The 14074-nt window shown below is 59.7% G+C and overlaps 1 protein-coding gene across 6 annotated transcripts; it reads left to right on the forward strand.

Annotated features, from left to right (window-relative positions):
• The first annotated feature begins 94 nt into the window (after positions 1 to 94).
• Positions 95 to 13875, forward strand: PRKCSH (PRKCSH beta subunit of glucosidase II). Of its 6 annotated transcripts, none has more exons than XM_082454462.1 (18): positions 95 to 246; positions 570 to 725; positions 931 to 1047; positions 1469 to 1564; positions 1661 to 1718; positions 2680 to 2797; positions 4304 to 4433; positions 9274 to 9358; positions 10267 to 10345; positions 11071 to 11157; positions 11434 to 11616; positions 11693 to 11789; positions 12269 to 12338; positions 12613 to 12702; positions 12898 to 12972; positions 13061 to 13160; positions 13246 to 13441; positions 13555 to 13875. In XM_082454462.1, the coding sequence occupies exons 2-17, from the start codon at positions 647 to 649 to the stop codon at positions 13390 to 13392; spliced, it is 1611 nt and encodes a 536-aa protein (XP_082310588.1). In that variant the 5' UTR covers positions 95 to 246; positions 570 to 646; the 3' UTR covers positions 13393 to 13441; positions 13555 to 13875. The 6 variants fall into 6 exon arrangements, with proteins under 6 accessions (XP_082310588.1, XP_082310591.1, XP_082310587.1 ...); XM_082454465.1 differs by having other exon boundaries at positions 11434 to 11595; positions 13246 to 13429; XM_082454461.1 differs by having other exon boundaries at positions 96 to 246; positions 13246 to 13429.
• Positions 13876 to 14074: the final 199 nt, after the last annotated feature.

Below are 14074 nucleotides of genomic sequence, written 5' to 3' on the forward strand. Positions count from 1 at the left end.
CGCCATTAAGCGCTAACCTTCAGAACTATTCCCTTTAAGGCTTCACAGTCCTATCCAAGATGGCCGTCTCGGTTCCGGCCCCGCCACTTGCCACTCACAACATGGCGGCCACGAACCGCCGTTCAGGGAGCGCAGCGTGACACCGGAAGTGATGCTTCCACACATTTCCGCTTTCTTTCTGCAGGAGGAACAGTTGGCTGCTGGGTCGGGGGGCGCGGTGGATATTGACCTTTGCCCCAGCCTCGTGTAGGTGGTGAACTAGTGGGCGGGAGGGCACCCCAATTTCCTCTTGGGGGCAGTCGAAGGCGGGAATTGGATAGCTAACCACCCCCTACTCATGGGGAGCGGAGGTTTTGAGATCCCCCCCACCATTGATTTGGGCCAAGTGAGATTCCCCTCCACTGGGCAGGATTGGGGAGACCACCCCCCCCCGCCCCCAGTATGGGAAGCAAAATGAGCCCTCATTGCGCGGAAGTGATGGAGGAATCCAGTTGGCTGGAGGGAGAGGTTCCTTCCTTCGGCTGGAGGTCGCCCTCTCCCACTGACCTGCCGCCCCTTTCTTGCTGCAGCGCGAGGGCACAGCGCATCTCCCAGCAGCCTCCTTCCTCTGACAGAACCCGTTTCCGGCTTCCGAGGCTCCAGCGAGATGTTACTAGTGCTGCTGCTGCTGCTGCCCATGTGTTGGGCCGTGGAGGTCAAGCGACCCCGGGGCGTCTCCCTCACCAGTGAGTCGGCTACTGCAGGTGGCCAGAGGTCGGGGTGGGGTGTGGGAGGGTCCTGGGAGAGGCACTTAACAGCCTTCGGTCTCAGTGTTCTGGTCTCTGGGCAGGGAAGGTGGCAATGCTCAACTGGTGGGTGGGGGGAGAGGAGCCATTGGGTGGAAAGGGCCTCTTCTTGCCCTGGGCTGAGCCCCTTGCCCCCCCTCCCCAGACCATCACTTCTACGACGAGTCCAAGCCTTTCACTTGCCTGGATGGCTCTGCCAGTGTCCCTTTTGATCAGGTCAATGACGACTACTGTGACTGCAAGGATGGCTCAGATGAACCAGGTGAGCTCTTTCTTCATTCGTTCATTCATCATGCATTTATTGAGCCGCTGGTGAGTGCCAGGTCCTGTGCGGTGAGCAAAACAGACCCAGTCCTGTCCTCAGACAGCTCCCTGTTGAGTGGGGGGAAGCGGGCACAGACGCGAGTGGTCAGTGGTTTGGTGAGGAGAGCGGGAGGTGCTGTGGGAGCCCGGAGGGGGAGGGGGAGGGGGTTGGCTGGGCCCTGTTCTGAGGGCCTCAGGGAGGAGAGGCAGGAGGGAGCACTGGAGAGTTTTGTTTCAGGCCCCGAGCGTGCAGCTCTCTTTGCTCCTCTTACTTGGGATCAGTTACTCTCACATTCCTTGTTCCTTCTGTGTACGCGGTGGGTGTGACACGCTGGATTCTGAGCACACCCCACAAACCCTCCCTCCCTTCTTCCCCCCAGGCACAGCCGCCTGTCCCAACGGCAGCTTCCACTGCACCAACACTGGCTACAAGCCCCTGTACATCTCTTCCAGATGGGTCAACGATGGAGTTTGTGGTGAATGAGCTCACCCTGGGGTTGGGAACAGGGTGCTGGGTGGAGGGAGGGAAGAGGCACTGCCGGGTCCAATGGTGCCCACACCTCTGCCCTCAGACTGCTGCGACGGGACGGACGAATACAACAGCGGGATCGTCTGTGAGAACACCTGCAAGTACGTAGGTGACACCCCCCCACCTCCCCATCCACCCCCCCACCTCCCCATCCACCCCCCCACCTCCCCATCCACCCCCCCCCCCCTCAGACCTTGCCTTGCCCCGCTGGGTGAATCAGGTTCCCTCTCTTTTCTGTTCTTGTGTACTGAGTGTTCACCCCGTGTCAGGTGCCTTGTGAATGCTCCATCAGCAATTTCCTCTCTGGCCTGGAAGCAGGTGCAGTTTGTCTAACAACAGATGAGGAAGCTTAATCTTAGAAAGGAGAATGGCTTCCTCAGGGTCACATAGCTAGGAGATAGCAGAGCCGAGACTTGAACCCAGGTCGGTCTAACTTGAGACTGCGTGCTTATAACTGCTCCGCTCTGCAGCAGGACCTGAAAACTGAAATGCCCACAGGCGGGTAATCTAAACAGGCTGCGTATAAGGCAGTAGGGAGTGGTGGGATTGTGACATCTAAAGGCACAGCTGCCCTCCACTCCTGTGAGTTGAGGGCAGGTGGCAGGGCTGGATTTGTTTTTCAAAGAAGCTGAGAGTCCCAATACTCATGTAAACTCTTTTGATGGAAGATCTTTTAAATAGAGAGTGGATTAAGCAGAACAGTGCTTACCGGCCAGATTGCCCTTTGTGTCTGGGGGTCTGCAGGGTCATGCAGGACTTCTGTGCTTTTCTCTCCTCCCTCTCTTGGGAGCCACCTTCCAGCCCCACATGCCAGCACCCCCCAGTCCCTCCCCGACCCTGAGGGTGGACGAACCCTGCGCGTTGTCCTTCCCCACAAGGACAGGGATGAGGGACCCTGAGGCCAAGAGAGCCTGGGGAGGTGGGGGGAGGAGGGTTGGCCCTCCTGTCTTTGCCCGCATAGGGCGTGTGAGGGCATGGGGGTTGAACCCTTCTGGAAGAAGCAGACCTGGTGGATGCTAAGTGCGCCCGACCCCACCGTGCCCGTGTGTCCCCTCCCCGCAGAGAGAAGGGCCGTAAGGAGAGAGAGACTCTACAGCAGATGGCAGAGGTGACCCGCGAGGGGTTCCGCCTGAAGAAGATCCTAATTGAGGACTGGAAGAAGGCCCGAGAGGAGAAGCAGGTGAGGGGCCCGGTGGGGCTGACCCAGGACAACCTGGAGGCGTGGGCTGAGGAGGCCGGCTGGGCTTGACGTCTGCTCCCGACTCGTCGTGTCCTGGGGCCGGTTACTGTCTCTCTGCGCCTTGATTCACTCGTTTGTCCACTTGGCGTTCAGTCGTCGCTTAAGCGGGTACCAAGTGGGCGGCAGCCAGTACAGGCATCGACCTGGGCCTTGGGCGCGGACTGAAGTGGGCTCGGAGGAGCTCTGCTGCCCCTAGGACAGGAGGGACTCCTCTGCATCCCGGTCCCGGGGTTCTCTCGTCTGTAAGTTAGGGCTAGTGGCTACATGGCTTGCCAGTCTGGGGGAGGACTCGAGATGGGGGTCAGTCAGTCGCAGTCAGGTTGGTTCAATAGGGTGGGTGCTGGGGGGGCCAGAAGAGGGTGTACCCCCAGGGGTGTGGCTCTCCCTCCCCGTCTGCCACCCCCTCGGCTGTTTGATGGGTCAGAGTCCTCAACACTCCTCCTGGGCTCTTGCCCGACCCACTGAGTAAGGGCTCCAGCTCTGTTTCTCTGCCCTGGGCAGCTTCCAGGTTTTTCTCTCCCACCCCCATGGCCTGGCTAGTGCGGTACCTCCCGAGTTCATGGGGCAGTGAATTCAGGGCCAGTGAGATACTTCCCGAGTTCAGGGGATACTGGGGGAGCCACATGGTGAGGTTGGCTCCCGGTGATCTTTGCCCTCCTGGGCAGGTGGGAGGATCCTGGCAGCAGACCAGGCTGAGGTCTTGGGAGGAAAGTGATCCCGTGCGGGCTTGGGCTAAGACCCTACAGCTTGGGACCCCCATCCCTAGGCTGGAGTCCACCCAGCACACACACTCCTTTTTGAAATAGCCACAGAAGCCCAGGATGCACTGGGCTCGTGCATCATGACTAGAAGCAAACGTGGAGCTAGAGGTGGAACTGCCTCAAGAGTGCATCAGCTAGTGGGAGGGACACACAGACAAAGTGATAGCCAGGGCTGAGGGGAGAAGGGATGTTTGGGGCTGTAAGGCATAGAGAAGACTCTTGCCTGGTCCCTCTGTTCCCCTAACCTGTCTTGGAGGGTAGGAAGCAGGGAAGACTTCCTGGAGGAGGAGGCCTCCATCTAAACTGAAATTTGTTGGGTAATTCAGAGTTAGCCAGGCAGTGTTCCAGACAGAAGGAAAGCACGTGTGAAGAACTGGAGGCAGAGAGTGGGGCTCTGAATGTTGTCAGGGCAGTTGGATCTTAGAGTTTAAGATAGCAATGGGGTGGATGGGGCTGGAGAGGTGAGCAGGGGCCTGGTCATGCAGGGCCTCGGGGGCTACATTGACATCTTTGGGTTTCTCTCCAGTGGGCTGCAGGGAACCACAGAAAGGGGGAGACCCAGAGAGGGGTGTGTATTTTGAAAAGATTCTGTGGCCACCCTGTGAAATAGAGGCAGGGAGATGGCAGTCTGTGAGGAAGAGGGTGGAACAGGAAGAGAGCTGGCCCCTGTCTTCTGCCTACCCAGAAAAAGCTCATTGAGCTGCAGGCTGGAAAGAAGTCACTGGAGGACCAGGTGGAGTTGCTGCGGACACTGAAGGAAGAAGCTGAGAAGCCAGAGAAGGAGGCCAAGGACCAGCACCGGAAGCTGTGGGAAGGTACATCACTATGTCCCAGGGTGGCCATGACTTGCCCTGGGCCCCTGGCTGGGAAGAGTCTGGGCCCAGGAGCCTCCTGCTTGTTATCTCTCGTCTGTGGTTTTGCTGATTTTTTTAAATCATGGCACTTTAGTTCCCCACGTGCCCAGTTATCTTTGACTGTGTGTTGGTCACTGTGTTTAAAAGTCATTAATAGGGGTAACTTGCAGTCTAGGATGAGAGGTCCTTCTCTAGAGAGGAGGGGCTTTTTTTTCTGCCATCTCTGAGCACTACCATTCAGGGATCCCTTGAATCCAAATTCAAGGCTGGAGATTCTTCCAGTCTCTCAGGCAGTGTGAGCTGAGGTCTGAGCATAGGCTGGGTAATTTCTGGCCCAGCTTATCCCTGAGGGGAGCCTCGTGGGGTCACAGTTATGCTGGAGGGGGGTCACCTTGGACTTTGATTTTCATTTCTCTTCCCTCACAAGTTATCAAAATGGACATCCACATTTGCCAGGATTGGCAAAATCCCTTAGGGTGAAAGCGGCTTCCATATTCTCTTACCTTCTTGATTTCCTGTTGGCCCTGGAAACTCCTACTGTCTTGGTTGGTTTTAAGATGATTTTCTTATGCTTTGTCCAGCATTTCCTTGCTGTTGGTAGATTGTGCTGCTGTTATGGGAAATCTGAAGCCTTGGCATTTGTTCTCAGTCTGCTCTGTGCAGGGGCACATGGTGGAAGGAGGATAGAAGGGAGAGGGGGGACAGAAACCCATTCCAGGCCAGTTAAAAGAGCAAGCATTGCTGGGAGGATTTGGAGGCGTGGCTCCAGCTGGTCACCGGGCTGGTGACCAGGAACTGGCAGTCTTCTCTCTGAGGCCATTCTGTGATCTCATCCATCTCTTTGAGCATCTGCTGTGTTCTCCCTTCCTTTCCTATCTCTGCTCTGATTTCTCATAATCAGTAATTCAGTCATTCATCTAACAAGCATTTGCTGTGTACCTGTCATGTGCCAGGTACACCCCAGGTGCCAGCAATACAGGATTGAACAAGACAGAGAAAGCCCTCTGCCCGGAGAGGGAGGGAGGGAGTGCTGGCAGAGGGAACAGGTGCAAAGGTTCTGAGGCAGCATCTTGTCTAGTTTTTAAGGAGCAGCAAGGAGGCCATGTGGGGGAGTGAGAGGAGACTCTCCCTTTTATTTACCTAACATCACCTGCTTTTGTGATACAGCTACAGAGCCGAGTGGTTGCCAACAGAGATCTTATGGGTTGCCAAACCTAAAATATTTAGCATTGGGCTCTTTACAGTAAAGTTTCCCGACCCCTGATAAAGACACTGATATTCTCTCCCACACTGATGATAGCTGGACCAGAGCACCCAGTGCTTGTTTCATCAGGATCATCGTGTTGCTGCTGCCTCCCTTCCCGATGAACTGCACCCAGACGTAGCCCTGTTTCACAGATGAGGAAGCTGAGGCCTCGCCCGGCTAGGGTGATGCCCAAATCTCTCTGATTGCAGACCCTGTCCCTTAACTGCAGGCTTGAGTCATCTGCCTGTTCCTGCCTGGCTCAGGGCCCAGCATTGCCCTGGCCTCCTGATGGCCTCCTTCCATCAGGCCAAGCCATTCTTCTGCCCAGCAGTCTTCCTGGCTCCCCAGTGCCTTGGGTGGGACAGCATTTGGGCCACCACTGCCTGGTTACGATGCCCCCGGCGTCGAGAAGTCGAGTACTTCTCCCTGTGCTGCACCCTGTGCACTCACCACATGGGTCTGATTGCCTTTTCCTTGAAACTGCTGCCCTTTATTGCTCCCAGGCCTCTGCTCCAGCCATTCCCACTGCAAACACAGAGGTGTCTAGAGGGCTGTAGGCCCAGTGCTCAGCAGTGACACATGAGGCCCCGTCCTGCAGCCCTGCTCACCTTGAAATGGGAGCAGCAGATCAGTGAGTCCCACTGTGCCCCAAGCCCTCAGATGGCACTGCCTCCACAAAGACTTTCCAGCTTCCTTCCTGAGATCAGCCCTTCTGATCACATGTGACAAAAACCCAACTTGAACCCACTTCATAAAAAGTGGAAGCTTTAGGCCCAGTGGGACCCTAGGCTCCCTGGATGGCATGAGTCCTCCCTCCACCTCTGGGCTCTGCCTCCTTCTCTGTGGGCTTCCCTCCCAGGCAGGCTCTGCCCTCCTGTGCCAGCACAACCACAAGCAGCACTAGGTTTATTTCCTTCTGGCTCAGCAGCCCCAGCAAGTAGAGAATACCACTTTCCCACAAGTCCCAACACAAATTCCAGGGCAAGCTCCTATTGGCTCGTCCCAGGTCACGTGGCTGCCCATGAACCAATCCCTGGAGCCAGGAGGTGCAGCACGGGTTCTGATTGGTCAGGCCTGAGAGTCGGTGGGTGGTTGCTCACAGGGAAATGGAGGAGGGGTATTGTAAGCAGGTGGGGTTGTTTGCTGGAAAGGTAAAGCTGAGGGTTGGAATCACCCTCCTTTGCTGGGGTCTTATTGCTTCTACTTTCTTTGTCCTCTTGAGTTTTGGAGTGAGTAGCTGGTGACCAAGTCAGACCTGTCAAGGGCCAGGCACAACATGGGGTCACCCAGCTCGGACTTTTAAGGGTGGTATGAGTTCCAAGGCCAGATCATCGGAGGTGGGGTGTGTGAGTGTGTGTGAGAGACGTGGGATGTGACTGGGGCCTTGAAAGAAGGCTGGGAGTTCCCTGCTCTATTTCTTCCTAGTTTCCATGTGATTTAAAATATTCCATCTGACTTCCATATTCTCCGTTAAAAAGATTTTTTGGGGTAACAATCCTGAAAGTAGTAAAGTAGAAAGGGAGAGAGTTTTCCTCCAGGTTAACCTCTACCAGGAGATGTGAAACCTTCCAGACCTTTTTTGTCCATCCCAGGCAGAGATGCAATTCTTCAGAGGGTAGTAACTCTGGGTGTCGACCCCAAAGCCACACTTCAAGTGCTCAATGGCCACGTGTAGCTGGTGGTTGTCGTTTTGGCCAGCAGATGTAGACCATGTCCATCTTTGTAGAACGTTCTTTTGGACAGCACTGGTCTACATGGTGTATGGGTGTTGTGCTATGTCTACGTGTATCTCATTTCCTTTTTTTTCACTCTGACCCTTCACTTTTTTTTTATTGTGGTAAAATCCACAAAATGTACAATTTACCATTTCAACCAATTTGAAGAGTACAGTTCAGTGGCATCAAGTACATCCACAATGTGCAACCATCTCTGCTATCTAGTTCCAGAACATTCCCATCACCCCAAAAGGGAATCCCATGCCCATCAAGCAGTCCCTCCCCATCCCCCCACCCCCCAGCCCCTGGCAACTACTCATCTGCTTTCTGTTTCTATGAATTTTCCAGTTCTGGATGTTTCATATCAACAAAACCAGGCAGTGTGTGGCCTTTGTGACTGACTTCTTTCCCCGAACATCGTGTTGTCAAGGGTCACCCACATTGTAGCCTTGTGTCTGGACCCTACTTCCTTTTTTTTATTTTTTATTTTTTTATTTATTTTTATTTTTCCTACTTCCTTTTAACAGTTGTGTCTATTCCAGTGTATGACCCTGGCAGGATTTATTTAATCCAGGTGCCATTTTTTTCTATCAGGTTCTCAGTGCTGGTCTTCATTGTTTGTAAACGCCTGTTGTGTATTAGGATGTTGGCCCTTTGTGACTGAAGTTGCCGGTGTTTTCTTATCATTCATCTTTGGTGCCAGGTTCCTGGTGTTTTCTTGCTGGGCCATGTGTTAGAAAGTGAATTCAGGGACTTCCCTGGTGGCCCAGTGGTTAAAACTGCGCTTCCACTGTAGGGGGTCGTGGGTTTGATCCCTGGTTGGGGAACTAAGATCCTGCATGCCACAGAGCGGCCCAAAAAAAAAAGAAGAAAAAAAGTGAATTCACTCTTGCCCTTTCTTTGCTTCTGTTTCCACTGTTTTGCACCACGGCGAGCGTCCTTTTACACAAGGCTGGGTGTACTCGTGCCCCGTTTCCCTTAGCCCGAGTTCTCAGCATGGAGTTGCCGACTCAGGTTCAAGGGTAACATGCCAGGGTTTGACCCAGATTTCCAGAGGGTGGTGGGGATGAGCACGGGCCCTGGAGGCAGACGGCCCGGCTTGGGCCCCCGCCTCTGCCCCTCGCCAGCTGGGTGCCCATGGGCAGGTCCCTTCATCCACCTGAGCCTCAGGCCCTCATCTGTGAGGACGGTGTCGGCTGAGTCTGCTGGGGTCTTGTGGGGTCTTCTGGGACACAGGCCACTTGTCCTGATGTAGAGGGCTGAGCTTCATGTGGCTGCTTTCCTGAACCCCACCTGAGCCGGCTGGTGATGAGACAGACAGGCAGAGGAGGGACCATCAGAGCAGATATGGGGCTGAGGCCCTGTGTCCACTGGCCGCGCCCAGTTCCCCTTCTCCGTGCAGGTGGCCTCTCCCCTCTCCCGAGACACTCCCCTGGGCCCCCAGGACGTCTCCCTCGCCTGGCTGCCCCCCCACCCCAGTCTCCGTCCCCTGACCTTTTTCCTGCTTGGCCTCTTCCCGTGGGGGCCTCCCGGACATGGCAAACCTAATGCATGGTCCCCCGCCTGCCCCTCACAGTCACCGATCGTTCAAACCATCTGCAGAGCCCCTCAGGATCTCCCCCAAATCTGGCACTTCCTACCTCCTTGGCCCCCTTGCCCCTGCACCGGCCAGCCCTTGTCATCTCCTTGCTCCCACCCCCATAGCGGCCTGACTCAGGGCCCCAGCACCCAGTGGAGGGCCGGGCATACAGCGGCCCCCCTGGGGCGTTGGGGAGGGCAGATTTTGGGGTGGCGGGAGCTGTAGGCGGTGCAGAGGATAATGGAGCTGGTCCCTCCACAGAGCAGCTGGCCGCCTCCAAGGCCCAGCGGGAGCAGGAGCTGGCGACCAGTGCCTTCCAGGAGCTGGACGATGACATGGATGGGGCGTGAGTGTGCCGGCGCTGCCTGCCCTGGGCTCCCTCCTCCCACTCCCCGCCTTTAGAAACCAGCCAGAGCCCACCTCCTCGCCCTGGGGCCCCCAGGGCCCGAGCTGGTCCCAAGCCCTCTCTAAAGGAGCCTCTGCTTGCTCATGTGTAAGGTGGGTCTAGAGCAACCCCGGGAGGAGGAGATGAGGAAAACCACCCCCTCAAGGAGCTGGGCGAGGGGACGAGGGATCCCATTACTTTTCACAAGCCTACTCTGTGGCCTGGGACACTTTGGTGAAAGTCAGAATCCCGCCTGCGCCCCTGAACTTGCCGGCTGACCCCAGGCAAAGGGCTTGGTGGACGGTGGGCTGTCGGGAGCGAGGAGGCTGGGCAGCCCCCTGGTGGGAGGCATGGGACTTCGGAGGGACCAAGGGGGCAGAATGGGCGGGGGCAGTCCACACCCTGGTTGGCGATGGTGCGGGTGGAGGGACAGGATGTGGTGCCTGGGCCATTGTGGGTATTGGGGCTTGGCTGGGGGGAGGGCGCCAGGCCAAGGGCAGTTTCGATGTGCTGGGCTCTAAGGGTGGAAGGAAGTGGAAGCTGGGTCTTGGGGGACACAGGGTTGTCCAGGTATCTCCTAGTCCCACCCCTGTGTCTTTCCCTCCCTTGAGCCCCTCAGGGTTGTGGAGCCTCAGGAGGGGGTAGGAGGGCGGGGACGGGGTGGCTGCTTCTCCTGGGGGGTGGGGGCCAGAGGGGGCCGAACCCCAGACTTCATCTTTTCTCAGCTTCCTGCTGCTCTCCCCTCCCTGCCCCAAGGTCCTGAAGCAAGTTCTCGCGGCGGGGGGGGGGTCCCTGGCAGGGGGAGGCGGGCAGCTGGCCAGGAGCCAGTGGGCTCACCCCTCCATTGGCTTCTGCCTGTGCCCCTGCAGGGTCTCCGTGGCCGAGCTGCAGACCCACCCGGAGCTGGACACAGATGGGGACGGGGCATTGTCAGAAGGGGAAGCCCAGGTACCCAACCGGCCCCTTCACTTGGGACTCCTGGAGGGGATTGCCCCACGGTGACCTCAGGGCCAGGGGGCCCAAGACAGGCTGGCTGTGGGCTACTCCCATGGATGGTGCCCCGCTGGCCGCAGGCCAGGGCCGCTGGGGTGCCCACCGTGGCTGACGCGGCCAGGCCCTGTGAGCGAGCAGGAGGGCAGACGCCCGGGGCCGCTTCTCCCTGCCCTTTGGGACCTGGTGGGGTCACGCAGGTGCCCAGGGCTGTCTGATCGGGATGGAGCCAGGTTCCGCATACGCGTGCCCCACCTGCTCCGCCAAGCGCCCGTACCTGATTCACCTTCCTCACGGCTGGGCCTGTAGCTCTTTGTCTTTGCTGGTTTGGTCCCCCGTCCATTGCTGCCCTGCTGGTCCCCACTGCGCCCCCTTGCCCCTCTGCCTCTGTCTCCGAGGGCCTGGGCACCTCTGGTGCCCCTGCCTCTCAGTTTCCCTCCCTGGTCTCTCCAGTCCCCACCCGACACCTCTCTGGCCCCCCTCCTTTCCCACAGGCCTGTGCTGCCCCCTTCTGGCCGCCGCGCCTCACCCGGCCTGGCCCCGGCCTGGCCATGGGAGGTCAGGGCGTGCTGTGCCTGGCACCACGGCCTGAGGGCTCCCCCCACCCCCTCCGAGAGTGCCTGGGGTGCAGGGGGGCACGTGGAGGTCCTGCTCCTGACACCACCCCAACATAACGCACACAGACCCTCCTCGGTGGAGACACGCAGACAGATGCCGCTTCCTTCTCTGACCGCATCTGGGCTGCCATCCGGGACAAGTACCGGTCCGAGGTCAGTGGGGGGAGGGGAAGGGATGTGGTCCTGCCCCCCCTCCCCCCGCCCCCTCGATGCCTCAAGAGGGAACAGCCTCTGTTTCTGGCGCCGGGCCACCCTGGCCAGCTGGGCAACCCCACCCCCTCCACAGAGGCTGCCCCGCCCCCAGCTGTCTGTCCCTCCCTCCCGCCAGGCTCCTGGGAAGGGCTAGAGACACGAGGCCTGGACCCAAGCCCTGGGGGTGGGAGGTGGACTCCCGAGTCCACAGCACTGACTGCTCCACACGTCTGCCAGGTGCTGCCCACCGACCCGCCGTCGCCTTCTGCACCCGACTTGACGGAGCCCAAGGAGGAGCAGCCCCCGGTGCCCTCACAGCCCACAGAGGAGGAGGACGAGGAAGAAGAGGAGACAGAGGAGGAGGAGGAGGGGGAGGAGGGGGAGGAAGAGGATTCCCAGGTGCAGGGGGAGCAGCCCAAGGTGTGTGTTCAGGGGAGAAAGGAGTGATGGGGCCGGGGTGGGGTCACTCGCTGACTCTGTCCCCCCCACCCCCCAGGAGACCCCATCCCCAGTCGTGCCCCCCCAGACAGCCAGCCCCACAGAGGAGGACAAAATGCCGCCCTACGATGAGCAGACACAGGCCTTCATCAATGGTGAGGGTGGAGCCTGGGAGGGGTGAACGCCTCCGCATCACCTGCACCTGCAGGGGCCCAAGAAAAGGCCTTACCTGCTCCCAGAGGCGGGCTGGGGCTGGCCCCGAGCAAGCGCAGGGGACTTCGGGTGGCCTGGAGGGGGCTTCTGGGGCCTGGGGAGGGCTAGCACCACCTCCACTGGCCCCAGGGGCCCTCCTGCCTCCTCACGGGCTGTTGCTTGTTTGTTTCACCCCTGGCAGGTGAGGAGCCGGGGCTGGGCCCTGGGAGCCCCGGCCCTGCTCCCTCGGGAGCCGAGAGCCCAGGCAGTGGGGTGGGGTCTGCCCTGGGGCTGGCGAGGCCCACAGGGTCTTCCTGGGCCCAGTCCTCGCCCAGAGCAGGCCCGGGGGGCTGGGGGAAGCCGGCGTGTCTGCGGCATCCCCTTCCCTCTCTTCCTGGCTGGGAGTAGGGGCACCTCTGACCTCCTTCCCTGCCCCCACCAGCTGCCCAGGAGGCCCGCAACAAGTTTGATGAGGCCGAGCGGTCCCTGAAGGACGTGGAGGAGTCCATCAGGTACGGGGTGCCTGTGTGGCCGCAGCAAGGCCATGTCTCCACTGGCCCCACAGCTGCCTGCTGCTGGGCTCCCCAGGGGAGGTGGTAATGGGGAGTCGCCCGGGCAACCTCGGGCAAGGTGGCAGTGGCTCCTGCTGGGAGGGTCCCCAGGTGATGGGGAGCAGAGCCCAGCCCCCAAGAGGCCCTCTGCCACCGGAACGGGCCTTCCTGTGTTGTCCTGAGTCGGGCTGGGGCGTCCCCAGCTGCTCCTTAAGCTCCTGGCCTCAACTTTTAGGAACCTGGAGCAGGAGATTTCCTTTGATTTTGGTCCCAACGGCGAGTTTGCCTACCTGTACAGCCAGTGCTACGAGCTCACCACCAATGAGTGCGTCCCCCATGGACAGGCGGGGTGGGGGGGCTGGGAGGTCCTGGGCCTGAGCAAGGATGGGGGGAGTGAGGGGGATGGGCTTAGGAGCAGTCACTGGAGTTTGAGGTACCTGTGTGCCCCCTGCCGGGGGGGGGGAATGTCATGGAGGTTGGGGCCGGGTCCCCCCCACCCACGCACCCCATCCCGTGACAGGTACGTCTACCGGCTCTGCCCCTTCAAGCTCGTCTCGCAGAAACCCAAACTCGGTGGCTCCCCCACCAGCCTCGGGTGAGTGGGCTCAGGCTGGGCCCCCCTCTCAGCCCCTGGTCCCCCTGGCCGCCCGGCCGGCCCCCCTCAGCACCCCACTCTCCCGCAGCACCTGGGGCTCGTGGGCCGGCCCCGACCACGACAAGTTCAGCGCCATGAAGTATGAGCAGGGCACGGGCTGCTGGCAGGGTCCCAACCGCTCCACCACTGTGAGTGCCCGGTGGGTGGGGCCGGTACGGGGGACCCAGGCCCGCCGAGCCTGCCCGAGCCCCGCCTGCCCGCCACCCGCCCCAGGTGCGCCTGCTGTGTGGGAAGGAGACAGTGGTGACTAGCACTACGGAGCCCAGCCGCTGCGAGTACCTCATGGAGCTGATGACACCGGCTGCCTGCCCAGAGCCACCACCGGAACCGCCTGCTGAGGGCAACCACGATGAGCTCTAGCCCTGTCCTGCCCCGCCTGGCCCGGCCCGGCCCAGAGGTGGGTGGGGAGGTGAGACCCCTACTGCCTCGGCTGGGTGATGCAGGGGGTGGTCTAGGTCGCACTGATGCTCCCCCACCCATCTCCTTCCGTCTCTGTCTCATTTGGTTTCTCTGCGTCCCCAGAACCTCAAGACGTGGAACCAGCCCCCAGCGGTGCTGCCCGCCTGCCCCTCAGTCTGTAGACCAAGACTTGCCCCTCTGGGTCTCCTTGCCCTCCCCAGCGGGCAGGAACCGGGTGGGGCTCCACGCCCTTGCTCTGGGGGCAGGTGGGGCAGAGCCACGTTCCCCCCGGCCCCGGGTGCCTCCAGAGGTGGAATAAAGGAGCCTGCCCTCCCTGGGCCCCCGCCCTGGTGGCCCCCCCCCACCCAGGGCATCTGCCTCCCCTCCTGGGGTGGAAGAGTGACTTGACCTGTGACCTCTAAACAATAAACGTGATCTCCCCAACTCATCTGTCTGTCTGTCTTTGCTCGGGTGTGGAATCAGCCAGGGGTGCGAGAGGGCTAAATGCAGGGGAAGCAGCTGTGCAGATCCTGTGCGGGCCTCCTCCCCCTTAAGGCTGGCTCCACAGTTGGGGGTCTCACCTGAGATGCCCCGTGGACAGCACAGCCTGGCGCCACGGGACAGACGGCCCCTGGGCCACTTC

This window comes from Balaenoptera physalus (assembly GCF_965194825.1).
Source record: "Balaenoptera physalus genome assembly, chromosome: 3".
In the NCBI taxonomy this organism is placed as follows: Eukaryota; Metazoa; Chordata; class Mammalia; order Artiodactyla; family Balaenopteridae; genus Balaenoptera; species Balaenoptera physalus.

Bases quoted from the DNA above. Each gene is read 5' to 3' on its own strand.
- PRKCSH (XM_082454462.1), top strand. From the start codon at position 647: ATGTTACTAGTGCTGCTGCTGCTGCTGCCCATGTGTTGGGCCGTGGAG. The intron at 4,434-9,273 runs GTACATCACTAT...GTCCCTCCACAG, and splicing joins GCACCGGAAGCTGTGGGAAG to AGCAGCTGGCCGCCTCCAAG. The intron at 12,973-13,060 runs GTGAGTGGGCTC...ACTCTCCCGCAG, and splicing joins GGCTCCCCCACCAGCCTCGG to CACCTGGGGCTCGTGGGCCG.